At 41.4% G+C, this 21617-nt stretch overlaps 1 protein-coding gene across 1 annotated transcript in view; it reads right to left on the reverse strand.

The window, feature by feature from the left end:
- LOC147725088 (uncharacterized) overlaps positions 1-21617 on the reverse strand; it is a 456944-nt gene that overhangs the window by 31708 nt on the left and 403619 nt on the right. Inside the window, exon 6 of the mRNA XM_086918166.1 lies at positions 14765-14924. Within this exon, the coding sequence (XP_086774292.1) occupies positions 14765-14924 (160 nt within the window). The remainder of the gene's footprint in view (positions 1-14764; positions 14925-21617) is intronic.

A 21617-nucleotide genomic window follows, 5' to 3' on the forward strand; every position in this document is an offset into this window, starting at 1 on the left:
CATACATATTATTACAGGCTCCAGGCACGCTTTTTGTTGCTTCGCATATGACAAACTGTGTAGCTGAATTCCACCATATGTAGCTGTGGGCCCTTGTTGACCTCTCTCTCTGGCCTACACTGTAGACAGCAGTGTTTACAATTCAGATTGAGTTGGGTATTGCAGATGATGTTCTGTTGATGGCAACAGATATTACTACTACTACGGCCTGCCCGCCTACAGCACACATGATCGATGGTTCTTGACATGCTGAATAATTTTTTATGTGGCTATCTGAGTGCACTAGAACTGATGGAGCCTTTAAGCTACACTTTTTTGTGCATTATTTCAGATCTATTAATTGTGTCTCAGTGTACCATAAGTTGTGTTTCTTTTACGATAGAATATTTTTCTGTATTACTTCACATCTATTGTCTTACTGCAGTACACACTATTGATTCTTATATTATTGAATGTCTGTGTGTGATCCAATGATTACTGTTTTAGTAGATGATAGCAGCAACTATTCCTTGAGGGCTTGTTTACTCTGACTCCACACGCATCCACCACAGACATCACTGGATATGTGACCATGGTAATAAAAAGGTGTTGAGCGCACCTGCCCATACCCACTTCCACTATCTAACTGTGTCCTAGTGTTCATTATCTATGCATGATACTGCCTGAGGGCCGTATTACATTACATTGTGCTCTGGGCAGTGTACGTAACTACGTTACCTCTGGTAGTGGGGTAAACTTTGATTATGCAATTTTTAGGTGTATGGCTATCATAGAGGGAAGCCTACTTTCAGACGATGAATATTAATGAAGATGGTCGTTGAATGCTGTGTGTAGTGCAAGAAATGTGTTCATAGAATAAAGTTTCAGAAAAGCTCTCTAAGCAGAAGAGGTGTGTTTCATGAAATGCTGTAGAGAGAATGACTAAAATGGGTGAAGTCCTTCAACTGCTACAATGGGAAATGTTATGAACTAACCAAAAGCTTTTTTTAAGGTTACCTGGTAATCGTGCACTCAGTGCGGAAAGTGACCTCACCGATGCAATTTTGAAACATTATTTTTACTATATGTTTATTACAGTTAGAAATATATAAATGTTTAAAATATTTTAGATTATCGCTTGCTGTCAGATAGACTTTAAAGTTATTTACATATACTTTTGAGACATTAAAAAAATGAGGGAATGGCATACCCTGCGCAACACCATGAATCTATGATGTAAAACAGGGCCTGGCAGTGTCCACTCGTCGCATACGCAACATGCAGCAGGCGCGATCCTATACGTACATGAAGTAATGCGCGGTTTGGTACTGCATATCTGTCGCATCCCAAACTAGTAGGTAGCGCGACCTCGTCCGGATATGTTGTTACGTGGGATACAGTGTCACGAACGTGTTGGATTCCAAATGCGCATTATTTCAATATTGTGGAAAGGATTCGCATGCTAATCGAGTTTGGTAAACTACCGGTAAGGGACTTTAGTTTTCTCTAAAAAAAGAAAAACTGATATACATAATTTTGCGGGGAAGATTTAAAATATTACACCATTTTTAAATTTAAAAAAAGGATAATAGAGTTGCAAATTATTTAAAAAACTATTTGAAAAAATATAGGTTTAATACAAATTTTTGTAAATGGAACTAACCATCAGGCTGTCGGCTATTCCACCATAGGCAGTTGACAGTAGGATGGGACTGCCACCACGGGGGTCACAATGCCTATATTTTGCATTGGGGTAGATGCTGCTGGTTGCAGCACATACCGCAGTACAAAAAGGGCATATTGCACATAACCCTGCACTACGTGGCAACCAAAATGAAACGGCGGGCAGAAAGGGATGTTGAAATCTCTGTAGTGGTGCCTGGCAGGCACCGCCACTATTGTAGGTAATTCAACTCTCTTCGATGGTCGAGCCTGTCGGATCAGTGCTACCCATCTGCCCGCCATCATAATGTGGAATGCGGGAAACCTCATTGCGATGGTGGTAGGACCGCCAACGATGGGCTGTTGGTGGCGGTCCCACTGTCATCGTAATCAGGCCTTTAATTTTTTTAAATATAAGTAGCATAACACGATTTAACATAACATAACAATATATCAGTAAAACCCCAAACTACAAACTTGTTGAAAACAGTACTATTAATATACCAAAGTGTAAAAAAAACACAGGAGAAAGTCCCGTTCTCAGTCGTGGGAGTGGTTGAAGGACTCATGTTCTTATTATTGTACCCAACCATCAAGCCGGAATGCTAATGTTGATCAATTCTGTACATCTAGTCTAATGTTTGAAAGAACATCCAATCGATTTCAGTGCTAATATGTGCAACAAAATAGTTGCTGCTTTCAAAGCGAAACGGCTGCTCCTAGATATGGCGCTCGTTGCTCTTGATAGTTTCTTAAAAACAAAATTAAATTCGGCTAAGTCAGTAATGTTCAAATAAAACGGGACCGCAGTCAGATTATCTGCTCCCTTAGCGTTGTCTTTAGTGCGGTAAATATCATGGTTGGAGAGTTAACATCAACCTGCGGGCGTCACGATCGGTGGGTCTGTTGGCGTCCCGCAGCCGTTGGAAATGATGATCCTCAGACGGGACTTTCTCCTGTGTTCCATCTATCATTTGGAACCATACAGAACATCTAGATTCTTGATTTTGTATGTGGCTCCTGAAGAAGGCGTTCTTGTTAAAACGCCGAAACGCGCGTCGAAGATTATATTTGTCCGCCACTGTTTTATGAATTTGCAATTAATTGTGTTATTAATAATTTTACTTTGTATGACACTTATTGTTCTTTGAAATTAGAATAGGTTATGTGTATGAATTGGCTATGTGTCTGAATTTAAATGTTTTTATCCTGAGTATATATACTTAATAAAAAACACAATTTTGTACTTTTTAATTGATTGTTGTGCCTTCTATATGTCGTTTTCTCCCTGGTGATATTATTTTTGATTAATACATTTAACACCATAAAATAAAAAGTATAAATCATAATTCATAATTCATGATTATCAATCATAAAAACACAAAATCACCTTGCTTACAAACTTTAAGGTAGCTGGTTGTAATAGAGACACTTGTCTGCCTTTTGCATGGAAAGGAGTGATCAGCTGCCGCAGCTGCCATCTCCTTTCCACTGTAAAGTGACAGTAGTCAGGCCTCACAAAGAATTGTGTCCCTTTACCAGTTCTCAACTACAAATTTTTGGGCATCTTACCCCTAAGATATGCAAATTGTTACACGCAGGCGATTTTCTAATTCAACAAGCTTATCCTGCATATCATCTTTATTGGCTTTTATATCGGCAACAGCGTCCTTTTGAGCCACCATTTGATCTTCTGGCGACAAAATGCGGGTCTCTGCTTCCACCAACCTGTCTGTAAAATTGTTGCATGTTTTTGCAGCGTCTAACTGTATTTTGCAGCTCTCTATGTGCGGTATGTGTTTCTGAATTCTCTGCCCGCGTTTCCAACCTATGCTCTGAGATTGATCTATAAATCACTTCCAGCGATGCATGACCTTATATCTCCTCTACTGGGCCCCCACTCACTTGATCCAATAAGTCCAAACCTTCAAACAACTGCTCACCACTGGAGATCTCCCAGTCAGGCTTTTCTGTCATCGTTAAGCTGGCCATTCCTTCCTTAGTTTTCTTCCGTACAGTTTGCGCTGCTGTAGATGCACCCCCCAAAGAAGAATTCTTAGTGTGGTTTTCTTCCATGGTTGTAGGGGTAGTGTCTCCAAACCCCTCCTTGTGTAATTGGAAATTTCCTTCCACATCAGACTCTTCTGAGTCCTCTGCGAGTGAATAAAACTCATAATCCTTTCTGCAGGTAGGTTTGTTCCAATCATCACTAATAATGCCAATGTCATCCATCACTGCAGATTCATTAACAGTGTCAGTAATAACCTATGGTGGTGTAGCATGTTCCAAAGATAAACAGCTCTCCTCAAGAGATAAACCAGACAGTTCACTAGATACGTTTTTTCACCTCTGATACTGCAGCCAAAGAATATCTTCAATCTTTTAGTTGAGGATAATTATATGAGCAAAGGATTTTGTATGCAACAATATGATTGCTCTTTTGATTATTTCCTGTCATCTTTTGTTTGTTTGCTTTTTGTTTGTCCTTAAGCCATATAAACAAAAGCATGCAGGAAAGGCGAGTACCAAGTGGGCTATTCACCAAGCATCACAAGGGCGATTGGCCCTAAAGACTCGTTGATGGAGGAGGGTCGCGGTCAGGGTGGGTGGTGGGATTTTGTGGGTTGGCGGTGGGGGGGTGTAGTGGGTCACTTGGGGAGTAAAGGGTTGGGTGGGTGGTGTTAAAGGGCAAAAACTGTGTTCTTTGGATATATTGTTGGCCCTGAAATATCCGTATAGTAATGGCAGATAGGAGGCTGCACATATGTTCATTTAATGTTTGTGGGCTGAACAATGTCCTCGAGAGGAAACGTGTTACTGCTGAGCTGCGGTTAATTAACCCTGATTTTCTCTGCCTGCAAGAAACGCATGTCCCCTGGGCAAATTGTAGGATATTATCTGAGTTGGGTTTAAAATTGCTTTCAACCTCTAGACAATCTACTATGAATAGGGGTGTGGTGATATTGGTGCGTCATGGTATAAGTGGTACAGGTAAAGAGATGGTGGATAATCTTGGGAGGTGGGCTATCACTGAGTGTATCCTAGGGGGCATTAAGACTGCTCCTTGCACAGTATATGGCACAAACCTGCTGAGGCTGAGACTTTGGATGTTTTAAATGTTGAGCTGGCACTTTGGGGGACCCCATTGATACGAGTTGGGGACTTTAATATACGCGAGGAAGCACAGACATGGGATTCTCATTTCGTTAATTATAAAGGATGTAAGCCTAAAGTATTTAGAGCTTTGCAGCAGTTGCAACAGAATCATGGATTAGTCGATGGGTTGACTGTCGTGTTCTAATCTAGGACCGCGATCAATACTGTGACCTTATGCCCCTATACGGCTATAATCCATTCATACACCTATAATGGCATACACGATCAGAGCCATATTTCAGCCACATTTCTGAAACTCGCCTCTGCAGCTCATTACAGTTAAGCATGGGCGGAAAATCCGTTTCGCTCGCGGATTTTGCGGATTTTCGGTAAATTCGCAATCCGCGAGATTCGCGAATCTCCCGCAAAATCCGCAAATCCGCGAGCAGCGGATTTTGCTCGCACTGTTCGCGTGAGTTCGCGGCTTCCCAGTACAACTTCGCGCCCCGCGAATAAGTGCAAAATTGCAGAAATACGATTTTAGCAAAACTGAAACTACTTACCAGGTTCAAAAGTTCAGGCTCATCATTAGTAGCCATTTCCTGTAGTGCTTCCTGAGGGGCCCCTCCAGAGTTCAGTTGCCAGTTGCAATTATTATGTGACCCTGCTCTGAACCTCAGAATAGTTACACATATGCCACAAAGGTCCTGAATTACAGCTAAGGGAGACAAGCAGGAGCCAGGCTGGAAGTTCAAATCCATTAATCAGCCCCTAATTCATTATTGTCAGTTGGGGCAGGGCAGGTGTTGTAACTAATTTTGCAACAATGAAAGCACTTAGCAAGTGCAAAAGATCACTAATCAGGAAGCACTAAGGAAGCAGGTGCCAGCTAAAAAAATATTCTGTGACACATTAATCAGCCCCAAATTAATTCAGGTCACTTGAGGCAGGGAAGGTGTGCTTGCGTTGCCACAATAATGTACACTGACTGGACAACCAGAGGGTGCTGTGATGAAACAGAGGGTGGCATGGGTGGGCCAGAGGGTGGCATGAGTAGTCAGAGAGTGGCAGTGGTGACAGAGAGTGGCAGTGATGAAGAAGAGTGTCCCAAACAGGCTGGACACGTAGAAACAACAAGTTCGCGAAACTTGCGACCCGACAGGTAAGTTCGCAATTTGCGACATTGTACAAAACCCTTGCGAACTGGCAGAAACCCGCGCAAACACAAAAAAAAAAAATCCGCAAATTCGCGAGAATTCGCGGATTTTGCGGATTGCGAGTTCGCAAATCCGCAAAATTCGCGAACGCGAGATTCGCAAAATTCGCCCATGCTTAATTACAGTACATGACACAGCAGAAGCCACTATCTTAGATTCCTAGATTACACTCCGAGTTCTTCAACAAGATAAAACTCAGCAACCTGGGAAAGCTCTGCTTGCTATGTTTTGATTAGTAATAGAACTCTAATGAGCACTGAAAAGACGATCACTTCCTAGTGACATCTTTATTGACATCTTATGTCCAAAAACTTACGTCAAACAAGGCACCTTTCAGGTATAAATAATACCAGCATTGCCTTAAGCAAGAGCAACATCGATGATAGCGATGTATTTATTTATTTTATTTTTTGCATTTGTATGGCGCTCAGCTACCCAACAAGGGTTTCCCGGCGCCTGTGACAGTGAGTTGATTAAGGAAAATGCTGAGTTGGTTGATTAGCACAATTGTTTCTGAAACAGCCAGGTTTTTACATGTCTCCGGAATTTGGTGTAGCTATCCTCTTTCCGGATATGCAGGGGGAGTGAGTTCCACAGAATTGGACCTCTTACAGTGAAGGATCTACCGCCAGTTCTTTGAAGTTTGAATCTAGGAACGGCGAAGTTTGAGGCCAATTGGGAGCGGAGGTTTCTTGTAGGCAAGTAGGGGCGGGCTAAAGCTTGGAGATAGGAGGGAGCAGTTTTATGTTTAATTTTGAACATGTAGCTCAGGGTTTTGAAGCTGATCCGATGTTCAACCCTGAGCCAGTGAAGATCGTTCAGGTGTTTTGAGATTCTTTCAGCCTTTGGAATCCTTCTTAAGAGTCTTGCAGCAGAGTTTTGAATCATTTGGAGTCTCTTAATTACTGCTAAGTTAGAGCTGAGATAGAGGATATTACCGTAGTCAATACGCGATGTTACTAGAGTGTTTACTACGTTTTTTTGCGTGTCAGGGTGCAGCATCCAGATGATTTTCTTTAACCATTTTATTATGGTAAAGCATAGTCCTGCGACTTTATTTACCTGCTGTTTCATAGACAGAGTATCGTCTATGATGACCCCCAGGTTTCTAACCTGAGAAGCTGGCAGGGGAATGTTACCCAGCTCCGGCGGCCATAGGGAGGGGTTCCAGAGTTCTTTGTTTCGTCCTAGTAGGAGTACCTCCGTTTTGTCCCCATTTAATTTTAGCTGGTTGGTAGTCATCCAGCTAAAAAAAATTTGAAGTCCGGTTTTGAGTATGGAAGGAGATGACGGGTTTTCTTCGGAGAGGGAGAAAATGATTTGGGAATCGTCAGCCTAGGTCATTAACGTTAGGCCTGCACCATCTGCCAGATCTGCCAGTGGTCTGAGGTACAGATTAAAAAACAGTGGGCTCAGGATAGAACCTTGTGATACTCCATGAGGAGCAGGGAAGATGTCGGAGCTTGTGATACTTGATTTAATCTGAAAAGTTCTTTCGGAGAGAAAGGACTTGATCCACTGTAAGGCGTCCTTGCGAATGCCGTTATTCTCTAGGGTGTCCAGAAGAATTTTGTGTGATATGGTGTCAAACGCCGCACTCAAATCTAAAAGAATGAGTGCGACCGTTTGACCCTCATCCAGCAGTTGTCGAATTTTTTCCGTCACACCCAGTAGGGCAGTTTCTGTGGAGTATCCTGCTCTGAAGCCCGACTGTGAGGGGTGGAGGAGATTGTTGTCCTCTGAGAATTTAGTGAGGGCGGAGTGTATGTGCCTTTCCAAGAGTTTTGAAAAGGCGGGCAGCAGAGATATGGGTCGATAGTTCGAGAGAACTGTGGGGTCGGATGATGTTTTTTTCAGTAGTGGGGTTACCACTGCATGCTTCCAGCTTGATGGGACGATGGAAGCTTGGAGGGAAGCATTGAGCACGTTTGTTATGGCAGTCAAGGGGGTGGGATCAAGTTGTTTTAAAATACTCACAGGGAGGGGGTCACAGGGGGAGCCTGATGAGATGGATTTTAGGGCAGTTTTTAGGGAGTCCATCGTTACCGGGGGCCAGTTTTCCAGAGTGTTTACTTTGTCTGGTGGTATGGGGATATCCTGGTGTGGGCAGTTGCCGGGGGGCCTGGTCGTGATGTTGATGATAATATTCTCAATCTTGTCATTAAAGAATGTCGCAAGGTCCTGACATTGTTTTTTTGTTAGGGGATGGACAGTAGCCGTTGTTTGGGCCCCAGCTAGGTCCTTTACTGTGTTGAACAGAGTCTTTGCTTTGTTTGTGGCATTATTGATGGAGTTTGCCACGTGTTGGGCCCGTGCTTTAATGCAAAAGGAGCGATGGTGTGGTGAATACAGGAGCAGAACAGCTGTCCCTTGCAGAGCCCAGCAGATGCAAGCAGCCCACGGACGCTGCCCCTCCTCCTCCTTGATGCGCTGAGAGAGACGCTGTCTTTTCTCCTGCCGAGAAAATCCAGCTCCGGCGTTTCCAGCCTACTCTTGCGAGTGACTGGGATATCGAGTCCTGGAAGGAGATACAAGACCTCCAACATTCTATTTCAGAGGTATGGTGTTGACTAAACCCTTAGAGAGAATTCTTGAAGCAAACCTTGGCAAAACCAACTTAACTAAAAATGCTACTTACTTACTCCCTCCCAAGTATTAGGCTTAGGTCAGGTACACTGGGGTAGGCGTAGTTAGAAGCAACAGTTGAGTACGTTAGTCAAATGTATATATGAATGTATATATTTTATTCATTTTAACCATTGTATGGCTAAGAAACCATATCAATGCTTTTACAGTATTATTTCGCAATTCTCCTTTTACTGTACGCACTTTTTATAATAACTAGTCTTGCAATTGTGGCAATTCATTTCTCTTGCATGAGAAGAAAGACTGTTCTATAAAATATACATTTTATTGAAAACGCCTGTCTCTCTATTCTCTGCATCTTGGTGAAAGTAATCTGCACAACTGACTGAGTAAAATAACTGTCTATTGATTCACACGACTCTAGAGATTGACTCTTATTCTAAGGAGCAAAGTTGCCATGTTTATGCGGTTGTTGGAAAACTGAATCCCTTCTTGTCTGTACCAGGGAAGCTGATCACTTCCTATTCAGTCAAGAAAGTTTCCAGTGACCTCTGAGCTAGTTGGTACAAACCTAATTAAGTTTAGCATAGTCAGTAGAGACCTGGAAGACCGCACTTCTACGTCTATACTTTGTTTATGTTATTCCAATGCGCAGGGCCTATAGGGAAAATAGGAACTACACTACAAAATACAGTGAATCATGGAGAAGGTGATCCTGGGTATACATTATTTTCGTCCCCACACAATAAGATTGTTCGGCTGGACTATATTTTTTTACCTCACTTGTTGACTGTAGGTGCTAAGATACAGGTGTGGCCCCGCATTTCATCGTCTCATGGACCTGTGGACCTATGGTTATGGATCTTGTCAACTTTAGTTTGTCAAAGGAGCAGCGATCCTTAACATTTAATAAAAAACTTCTAAGCGATGAGGAATATATTCATCATATTCAAACCTGGGGTACATTGTTTCTGGAGAGTAATAGAGGATCAGCTACCCAACCAATGGGCTAAGCAGACACAACAGAAAGAACAAATGATGGGTTTACTTGAGGAGCTAAAGAAGACTGAATATGAACGTATACAAGTGGTTAGAGTGAATCTGGATAGTAAAGAAGTGCAAGCTAATATGGCCTGTTGTAAGGCTGGGATCAATAGGGTGTGGAGTCAAGAAATAGCTGCTCAGTTTAAAATACATAAGGCAGAAAGATATGAATATGGGGAGGCAACTGGCTGATGTTTAGCTCAAAGACTGTGGGGTAGACAAGCCTCCAGGCAAATAGACATTTTGGAGGATGGTAAACGGGGCACAGCTGAGACTATGGAAGGCATAATAGAGGTACTTCACTTGTATTATAAAGAATTATATACTCAAGATCTTGTGGAACAGGGTACTATAGACCGGTACCTCAGAAATTTCGATTTAACTGAGATTGGGTTAGGCGAATGGGAAGAGCTAGAGGCTCCTATTACTATGCTAGAACTTCAGACATCATTAGATGGACTAGCATTAGGGAAAGCGGCACGGCCGGATAAACTTCCCTGGAGGTCTATCGGATAATCTTTTCAATTATTAAGGATGATATGCTGTTCACGTTTTTAGAAGCTCAGTGTGGGAACCCCCCACCATCTTGGGACGATGCCAATATAGTGATTTTTAAAAAGAAGGACAAGTCTTCCAGGCTCCCGGGTTCGTATAGACCAATATCAATAATAAATACTGATAGCTAGGTGTATTCGATTGGTATCTCGGCATCAGCATGGCTTCTTCCCCGGCAAGAGCACGGTAAATCATATACACAGGGTAATTGCGCAGCTAGTCTACACTACTACATGTCAAAAACACATAGGTATAACTTTTTTAGATGCTGAAAAAGCATTTGACTGTGTATCGTGGTCGTTTTTGTAGGCTGTAATACGAAAGATGGGGTTTGGTCGCCAATTTTTGCTAGCGCTACAGACTATGTACAAATGCCTGCGAGCTAAAATTTGTACAATGGGGAAGGAGTCATCTTTTGTATTCATAACTAGGGGCACCCGGCAGGGATGCCCCTGTTCACCTTTACTCTTTGCTATTTATATCAACCCACTGTTGCAAATATTGAGACCACCAATGGTATACAGTTAAAGGCAGTGGGGCAACATCAAGTATGTGTTCTTGCTTACGCGGATAACATAGCGGTAGTAACATCTGACCTAGAGCAAGCACTAAGGGAAATTGGGAATCAGACTCAGCCGTATGGGGAAGTTGTCAGTTGCAAGTTAAATGTCTCTAAAACCCAGGTTGTTTGTACCGAGGGACTTTGTCCTGGTGAAGTCTGTGTTACACCAGAAGCAAGATATTTGGGAATAAAGATCAGGATGTCACTCCAGGAGATAGTCAAAGTGAATTGGGCAGACATATTAGCTTCACTGAAAAGTCAGTTGGAAAAGGTACAATGTCTTCATTTATCAATGGTAGGACAATGCAATGTTTTAAAAATGTGTATACTCCCCCGGGTAATGTACTATTTTAGGACAGGACCGCTAGAGATGACACAAGTAGGTTTATATGGAGATGGAAGAAATATCTGCATGCTTCAAAATATATGATGCTTCCATTGGCAAGTGGTTGATGGGGGGGGGGGTGCCAAACTTTTCTTTTTATTATCTAGTTTGCCTTTTGCAGAACATGCAGTATCTGGTGGTTGGGGATGAAGTAAGGTCATTTGAAGCTCCTAACATATATTAGATGTTGTTGGGTACTCAGGCGAGAGAGGCTTTGCTTACTTTTTACGAACCAAGATATTTCAAAAGAACTCGATTTAAAATCGCCTCTGCTGCATATAAGGCGTGGAATTTGATACGCAAAAATGTATCCCCAAATCGGATTGGCTACTATACGGCTTTTAACTCCATGGAAATATTTCCCCTGGTGTTTTGGGACACAACGATGGCTACTTGGAAGGGCAAGGGGATAAGACGTCTAGGGGATATGTATAGGGATGGGATAATTATTCAGTTTTCAGATTTAGTGGAACGATACAAAATTTCTAAGTATAATTTTTTCAAATATTTGCAAATTTGTGATTTTATTAATAAACATTGCAGATATACATCTATAACAACCAATGATTTATTAGAGGCATTGTCTAAAAGAGCTAAGATTGGGGCACTGTATGACATATTACGGGCGACACAGCGGGATGACATTGAGATGCATGAGGCGAAGTGGAGGGATAGATTTGGTAATAATGGTGCATATGTGCAATCATCAATAGATATGGCTAGTAAAGTTATACTGACGGCAAATATACGCACCCAACACTATGAAACTCTGTTTAATTTATACCATACACCAGTCAAGAAGATGAGGTGGGGGGTACACAACGGGAAATGTTTTAGATATCATGCAGAGAAAGCAATTATTGTACATTTACACTTTGATTGTACAGTTTTAAAACAATTTCTAACTGGCATCTCAGAATTTCTATCGCTAACTACGGGGGTTGTAGTCTGTATTTCTAGAGAGAATATGTTATTAGGTGTGGGTGGGGATTTTCAACCTATGCAGATTTGCTATCCTTTTTGATATTTTATATGTATAAGTATGGCTGTTGCCCGATTATGTGTCGCTTCTATGTTGTAGCAATCAGAGGCACCATCATATGAAATGTGGAGTGCCAAGTTTCATAATGTGTTTAATCTTGAACTTAGCTTGTATCGCATTAAATCTTTGTGGAAGAAAAAACTAGGGATTAAAATCTGCCAGCATATGTTAGAATATGTGGAGATGTCGATTTGAAATGTAGCTGCTTTGCTTATCTCAGTTTTATTTCTTTTTTTCTTTTTTTTTGCTTTAATGTGATTTAAGTTTTGGTGCTATTACATATAATTGCATCATATTCCTACAATTATGATTTAATTTTCTGATTTTCAAATGGCAATTGCTATGAACTGAATAATAAAGAAATAAAAAAAAACACAAAATCAAACATTCAATAAAAAATAAAAAGTACTAAAATATTAAAATGTAAAAATATATTTCTAAAACAAATTGTATTATGAATATTTATCTTTCTCAAACATTATAAAATGTAAATAACGTATATAGGAAAATGTAAGATTATTTTACTGTTTTTAAATTATTTTGTATATATTTTTATATTTTTTTTATTTGTTTCATGTAATTGTTATTTAATATTTGAAAATTATGTATTTAAATGTCATACCATTCATATGTAGTTTAGTTAATTACAAATTATAATTTATCAAAATTATTAATGTAACAAAATAAATTTAAAAAAATGAAATTTAAAATATAACAATTCAATGTATATTTAAATGAATTAATTATAAATTATAATGTATTAAAATGTATGTAATAGTGCAAATACAACATGCCTTACTGGGCAACCAGAGAGGTGGCTGGGATCCCGGACGCCACCCCACTCAGACTGCTAGCAGATATTTAATGGAAAAGAATTTTCAGTTTACCAGACCTGTTGCAACAGCTATATACTCGTTGGCAGAATGATGTGGGAGACTTGGATGAGGAGGATTGGTGCAATGGGCCATCCTCCCCCCGAGAGGAGGCCATTCCAGTACAACTGCGGCTGGTCCAATTGAAACTTTTGCAGCGCACATACACCTCATGCACCACATTGGTTAAGATGGGTCGAAGTAGCTCCATAGACTGTAGATGGGGATGTGGGGAGACAGGCATGTTTTATCATATACTCTGGGTATGTGTCTTAATCCAGGTATTCTGGAGGGCTGTCAACAGGGTGGTCGGAAAAGTCTGTGGGATAGCCTTAGACTTATCCCCAAGTAATGTCTGCTCAATACGTGGAACGCCACAGACTTCAATCGAATAGACCAAATATGGGCAGTCACTGACTAAATGTTAAGAAAGCGTAATAGAGTCCGTAGATATAGTTGGATGGGAACAGGATATTGATGGGTGCATGTTGGCTGAATGAACAATCTACACAAATAGAGGATGACTTAAGCAGTGGGACAAGGTGTGGGGGAAATGGAATATATATTTAAGCAATATTTGCTCCTCCCCATTGATGGTAGAGCAAGGGTCAACAAGGCTAACTCAAAATACAATCCAGAGTGAGGGAGGGTGCTATAGGGAAAGTCTTGTGCGGAACTGTACCATCTGTTCAGGATATAATGTGACATGTTAATTGCATTCAAATATGTGGTTCTAATAAATGCCAATAAACAGTTTAATCAAAAAAATTATGTAACAATATGGATTTAAAATATGTTTTTATTAAAATTAAGTAACATATTAATTTGCATAGCATTATAAAAATTAATCTACAATGTACTTTTGGATATTCACTTTTTAGAATTTGCCCCGACTTTATACTATAAAAACCCAATGTACCACTCCAAAAACATGGAGAACACCTTTATTTTTACAACATAAAGTATAAATTTCCAAAATGTAATAATTAATATATTTTATTTCTCAGAATATAAATGAGTAGACATGCAAAATCAAACACACTACAAAAAAATTACAAACAAATTAACATTTACAAATGATATTACTTACAACTATATTGCTAAATTGACATTTTTCAAACCAATATTACAAACATCTCTTAAAAGAATAATTTTATCTTCAAATGTACTCTTGTTGATATTTTTACATACGGATATTCTTGACACAACAATATGTTTGTATTCCATATGTTTTTTCCTATATTTTGCCCAAACACCCTCAAGACATATTCTTCTACCCAGTGTTTTGCTTAAGGGTTATACTGCATCAAGTTTCAGTTCCTGTAAAGTTACTACCTACTAACCATTTACAGAATGTGAGACATTTGAGTATTAGTTGAGGTGGTGGAGTACCTACCTCAAGTAATAATCTAAATCCTTGTCAGGGTGAACTACTAAAGTCACTAAATAGACCTGAGCTTGTTTCCTGGTAGTGCAGTCAGGCTTAACTTGAAGGAAAATATTTATGCAGTACCAAACTGTAGTGAAGTCATGACACAATACAATAAAAACCCCAACCCAATTTAGAAAAATAAAGAACAAGTTGATTCTGTTTGAACATTCATGTGTCTCGCTGTACTCATGCACACTCCTCCCTGAGAAAGTCCCACCGTTCATGCCAGTAACTCACTGACTGTACTCACACCTGCTTCATGTGGGGCTCATACATCAGCTTGTTAAAAAAAATATTTACATTATTCTTCTTCATCAACCCTCATCACTTACCTGGCAGGTATTTGATGGTGTGATTGGGCACAGGGACACATCACACTTCATATATACTTTAGACTGGTCTTTAAAGATGAAGGTCTCTATCTCAAACATGACTTGCAGGGACTGACCATTTTGAATCACATGTACGTTCACGTCCTGGGTTACTGCACAGCTGCAAAAAGAAGAGCATTGTGAAGATAAAATTAAAAGACTGCTTAGAAAGCACAACACCCCTAAAGGCAGCTGACCCACGATGTGTGCTTAATTGCCCTACGAGGGCACTGGATGAGATGTCCTTAATGTACAGATATTGTTTAACTGTATGAAAGTGAAAAAAGATTTTCAGTCATTTTTTAAAATCAAAACTGATGTATAACAAAGTAATTAGTTCTCAGGATGGGTTTGGTTTTCAATTTTTTATTAGTGACATGAATATGAGATGATTTGCTTCTGAAACATGTATAAACAAATTTCACTTTCCATTTTTCTAGTTCCACTTTAATAGCAGAAGGGGACTCAAAGCCAGCTTGTGTATTAACAATCATTCTTTTAATGTGTTGCTCCCTCTGGGCTTATAAATAGTATTGATGGGGTTCTGTAGTCAGTTGGGCTCATGGGGCTGCCAGTAAAAGCACTGTTGCAGCTTGCCTTCAATTCCACTGTTTTTAAATGAGTCCCCCAGGGTGGGAAGACACAGAGGCTCCCTTTCGGTTAGAATCTGAGATGCTATTTGCACAGGGTGATGTCACTATTGCATCAGCATCTATGGCCCACTGGAAATGTAGTCCCATGCGTAGGTGTTACCATGGCAGTTTGTTTCATAATTTAAAGGCCAAAATGTAGCATGCTACAAGGAGCAGGCAATGTAATTTACATTGGCTATTGAGGCCTTACTGTAAGGAGGATAGAATATAAGGGGAGGGAAGTTTGTAGATCAGGGAACTGATCAATGAGTGAAGGAAGAGAAAACCTGATCAGCTCGTAATATTTAAGCAACATATTTTTCACACATGGGAGTGCAAGGATGACTTAAATTCCGGAATTCTCCAAGCTTCAGAGGGCCACCATGTGGTCAATGTAGAGTACTGCAAGGCAGCACTATTCGCTGCTTGGTGCTACTCTGACTCAGCAGGTGTTCCATAGGTAGAATGTGGGTGTTCCTGTGCTCCCTCCAATGTATTGTGGTGCATTTCTAGATTTACCATTAGTAATATTTCTGGAAATGTGTCAAAATACTACACCTCCAAAGTGGAAGCGTAATGAGAAGAAATATGTTTATTTCTCCTTCTGTTTCCTCTTTCTACACAAAGGAAGAGGAAAAATCCTCAGAGGATTGTTTTTTTGCAGAAAGGTGTCCGTTCCTGCACAAAACAAATCATGACTACAACGCAGGCACCCTTGCACCATGGTGCAAAGGTACCTGCATTGGTGCTCGCAGCAGTTTATGCACCAGCACAGACGGTGGGCAGGATTGTGCTGAATAATAATTAATATTGCACATTCCTCCCCACTCTGTTTCATGCAGCTCAGGACAGGAAGGTGACTATTCAATATATGCCCCATAATGTGTACAAAAATCAATTAAAAAAGGAGTAGATATTATAATCAAAAAAGGTCAAGTACATACCATCAGTCAAAACAGAGTAGGTAAATGTTGAAACAAGGGGTTACCTTGGGGCCAGGTTGAGTTTGCAGAGGTTCTGAACCATAAGCAGGCCATATTAATGGAAAAGAAAGTCTGGATACCTCCCTGTATGTGAAGGAGTTATGTTGGTGACAACATCACCCATGAGATTTTTTTATTGAGTCCGACTATGTGGGTCTTGAGTCCATACACCCACTGCTGTTCTTTCAGTAGGAGAAAGCCAACTTAAATCCGGAATAGTTTAATTCATTTGGGGTTTTCAATTACCGCCCCCCCATTATGTTCCCATTGTGCCCTTGTTCCAAAAAGTCTATAGTGAGTTTGATAGTAGTACAGTGACAATGTATGTTGCGTTGATTTTCCATGATACATATCTTGACCTTGAGTATAGTCATGCATATCATCATTGTTGAGCAGTCGATGGAATGGACCTCCTCCCTCTATGTCAACCTAATTGACTGCACGAAGCTGATAAACATAATGGACAGAGGGACCCATTAGAAGCTCCTCCACTACTATGGTGTACTAGATAAACTCAGAAGAATCCTTAGGAACTTTTACGAGGGAATGACCTGCTAGATAGTCCATGGAAGACAACTCACTGAAACCTTGAAAATGAGGAGCGGAGTCCGTCAGGGTGGTTTGCTCTTGCCTTTTCTCTTATTGCTGGTAATAGACTGGATCATACATCCACAGCAAGAAAAATAAAGGAGATCCAGTGAACACCTTGGACACAGTTCGATGACCTGGACTTTTCAGATGACTTGGCCGTACTCTCATATACCCATCAGCGGATGCAAGAGAAGAGGACAAATCAAATGAGCACAACTGAGCCTCAACATCCACTGGGTAAAAACTCAGATTCTGAATGCTAGCACGGGAAGCACAACTCCAGTCACTGGAAGAGGTTGAGGCCTTCACCTGGGCAGTGTCATGCAAGCAGAGTGCCACAGATGCTGACATCAAGTGAAAGTTTTCAGATTTAATAAATCTTGTTTTTTACTCAAGAACCATATTGTATTGACATGTAGGGGACCTGTAAGTCTCCAGAAACATCCCATTGGTAGGCAGGTTCCGGTAGTAAACATGGGTAAGAAAATGCCTTTGTGTATGGTTATGGTTTCTTCAGGAAGGCCTGCAAAGACACTTAAGAGATAGAAAGACAATAATGCAGCCTAAAAACATAGGCTACAGTGGCCACATCTTCATCTAGCATTCCTTTCTTTACGATCAGTCCAGGTTTCCCGGTGCATCGGAGCAGCAGTGGTGGCAGCAGGATGTGAGTAGCAGCAGTGGTAGAAGGTGGGGGTACCAAAGTGTACTGTACCACTGCGTACCACTCTAAGTGAGCTGCGAGAGGGAATCAGAACCAGAGAGGCAGAACCAAGGAAGGCGAAGAGGTAGATGGTAGCTGAATAGTGGAGAAGTTAACGAGGGGTCTGCCCAGCCCTCATTGCAAGCCACCATCGGCCCGACGAACAATAGTAGTACTGCGCCAATCTCAAACCTCGCCGACCCTCATGGCAACTCAGCCAGAAACAATTCGGACAACCCCTTAACAAAGCACGACACACAAGGACTTCTCGTATCCACTAAACTCTCCATCAGTCCACCCAGTCTGAATGCTAGCTCACAAATCCCAAATCCATGGAAGAACCTCGAGGGCAATGCCTTTTTTCAGATAAGGAAAGAAGAACCTCTTTCAAGGAGGGTCAAGAAAAAATTTAAAGAAACAAGAGAAAAAGGCCAGGGCATCAAAAAAAGTTGCCCTCCTATTACCAACCCATACTCAAAATTCACAAAATGACGAAGACAAAACACGGTTCTATTCAATGTTCAATAAAAACCACGTCCTAAGCAACTCAACATCCACAGTACCAAACCCTTTGGATGCCAAACAAGAGACTGGCAGGCCTTTACAGCCAATTCCCTGAACCGGGGACTCGCACAGCCCAACAGGCCCAGCAACAGTAACTCAACTACCTCATTCATGAAACATCATGAACTTAGAGCGGAGAAGTCTATTATGCTCAACCAAGGAACAAGGACTTGATATAGGGGACAATTTATCTCAGGGACTCTTACCCTCAGACTCCCAGAGGTACTGTGATCAATCAGCTCAGCCATTCCAAAGCCTGATATACCGTCCAGAACCACCCCAACAGGACCCTTCCTTAAGCCTTAATTTAAGTATCGTACAGACGGGTCTAAGTGTCCAGCCCAAGGTAAACAAAGTCAGCAAAACTACTCATGAGGTAATCCTTACCCCTAGATACTTCATTAAAGGCCAAGGTGACATTATAAACAGGGGCAACGTACTTCAACTAATTAGGCATATCCAGGACCTTACAGAAACACACTCAGAGGTCCTAGCTTGGATTAAGTTCCTGAGTCTCTCCAGGGAATCGACCTCGGTAGGGTTGAGTTTCCCCTCCCAGGTTGGCCTAACACCAGAAGAAATAGTTCAAATATCTGATTGGGGTATTGACATCGCTTTCCCCATACACAAGAAATACCCACACGTCCTAGCAGCATCACTGCCAATGAAGGAGGTTCACTCCGGTTCTAAGGGGGACAGGGAGTAATCAACCAGGGAAAAGCTCAGCCGCAGGCCAGGACTTTACAACGCCTACAGGATAATAAGTACGCTTGACCACAGGACAGCCCACATCAGTGGGCCAAAGACTATCTTCAAGCATGGCACTCGGACTGGTCTGGAAGGCCATCCACCACGACGCCACTTCTAACACAATAAATGCTGCTCATCAAAAGATCATAAAAAGAACACTGAGAAACAATATACAGCTGTCCACCACATCCTGGAGTGTTGCTGGGCTATATAGATTGCTTGGGTACAATTGAGTAAGCAATTACCTTCGAGAAAATTACATCCTGTGCCTACAAGAGACATGGGTCACCAATCCTCTAATTCTCCCAGGTTTTTTTAGAATTTCACTCTGCAGCCCTAAACAACAAACACCGCTAATCTGCAAGCGGTACTGATCTGCGAATTAAAAAGCAACAACATCTCAATTTGTCTTTTCTTAATTGCTATGTCAACGCTGCCTCTCAGCAAAAAAACAACAAGTACTAAAAATATTGACAACAAAAATGGACCACCTCATAAATAAATATGTCTCACACTTTCCAATTATTGTCGGGGACATTAACACCCAGGAGTTGGGGCACTCAAAAACAGACTTTACAAACCAGTCTGAATCAGCCCCTGTTCAGTGGCTCCTTTTCACTGAAAATATGGTTTCTGCCCACACCATCAAACAACCTGCGAAATCTCTCAGGCTTTCTCTCCCCACCTTCAGGGACAAGTCCACAATTGATTACATCTTTATCTGGGATAACCTGAGAACATTTTTAACAAATTTGAAGTGGGAAATAGGGACGAGAGCGATCTCAGACCACTGAGGGTATCTCTTCAGCTAAACTGGAAATCTGCAAAACAACTGGAAACATTGGGGGTTTCAACTGAAGAACAGCACCACAAAGGTTTTTTTTTGTTTTTTTGTTAATGTTTTTATTGGTATTTACAAGTTACATATTGTAAAAGACATACAAATAACATATGGCCGTTTCGCCGTTGATCGTATGGGGCAGCAGTGGTTCATGTATCAGTCTTTGCTTGTTCGCCCCACATAGACTGGCCCTCATATAACATAAAACACATAGTTTGTTGCGATTGGTGCGTGTCTAGTTGGTACATAAAACATAAAAGTGAGTGGTGGTTGTTTTGGTGACAGAGCACTGGATCCTTGAGGTTGCGTTTAGCTGGTTTGGCTTAATTGGACTTGAAATCATTGTCTATGGGGCTTTGTAGGTTTTTAGAAATTTGTCGAGCTTTGACCACATTCCTCTGTTGGGGTACCTTCAAGGTGTGTATTAAGCATGGGCGAATTTTGCGAATCTGGCGTTCGCAAATATTGCGAATTTGCGAACTCGCAATCCGCAAAATCCGCGAATACTCGCGAATTTGCGGATTTTTTTTTTTTTTTTGTATTCGCAAGGATTTCTGCCAGTTCGCAAGGATTTCTGCCAGTTCGCGAGGGTTTTGTACCAGTTCGCAATTGCGAACTTACATGTCGGCTCGCAACATCACGATTATATTGATTCTACGTCTGGTTCATCATCACAGGTTCCCAGAACCCTCTGTTTCACCCCTGCCACCCTCTGTGTCACCCATGCTATCCTCTGGTGCATCAATGCCACCCTCTGGTTCATCATCACTGTAGATTATGGGGGGGAAAAGCAAGCACACCTGCCTGCTTCAACTGACATGAATTAATTTGGGGTTGATTTATTAATGTGTCACTGTTTTAAAATTCCAGTCTGGCACCTGCTTCCTTATCTGTAATTTGCTTTCTGTTGCAGTGCAATTTTTTTTTCCAGGACCTTTGTGGCCTACTTTTAGCTATTCTATGAGCCTGCTGTGAGGGTCAGAGCAGGGTCATATAATTGTTGCAACTAGCAACTAAACTCTGGAGGGGCCCTTGTCAGGAAGCATTATAGGGAATGGTTACTAATGATGAGTTTGAACTTTTGAACCTGCTGAATGCTTTTTTTGTGTTCGCAAGCATTTCTGCCAGTTCCCAAGGATTTCTGCCAGTTCGCGAGGGTTTTGTACCAGTTCGCAATTGCGAACTTACACCGCACCCAGCAAAATTGTATCACCAAGAAAAAAAATCCGCTGCGTGCGAATTTGCGGATTTTGCGGGAAATTCGCGGATCTCGCGGATTGCGAATTTACTGAAAATCCGCAAAATCCGCGAGCGTAACGGATTTTCCGCCCATGCTTAGTGTGTATGTGAGTGCAGTGTTATCGGCTCCTCTGAGGAAGGCCATCCAGTTCAACCATCCCTTGAATGTGGCTTTGGAGGTGTCCTTCCATTTGGTTAGTACTGTTTTGACTGCTGACATAAGGAGGAAGTCCAGGAGGTATCTGTCCTCTAGAGTGGCGATGTCTGATATAATGTGTGCTGTGATAGTTGTGGCAAATGCTTGTTTTAAGCTGCAGCCCAAAGTTCTGTTTGTGAAGTCAAGCACCTTCTTCCAGAAGTTTTTGACCTTAGTGCAGCGAAAGATGAGGTGCTCTAGGTCCCATCTTTTGGTGCTGCAGTTCCAGCAGGTATCGGAATCTCTTAGGCCTATTGAAGTGAGGCGGGCTGGCGTCCAGTATGCCTGGTGGAGTAGCCAGAATTTAGTTTGCGC

Source organism: Lissotriton vulgaris, chromosome 4_1 (genome assembly GCF_964263255.1).
Source record: "Lissotriton vulgaris chromosome 4_1, aLisVul1.2, whole genome shotgun sequence".
Taxonomy (NCBI): domain Eukaryota; kingdom Metazoa; phylum Chordata; class Amphibia; order Caudata; family Salamandridae; genus Lissotriton; species Lissotriton vulgaris.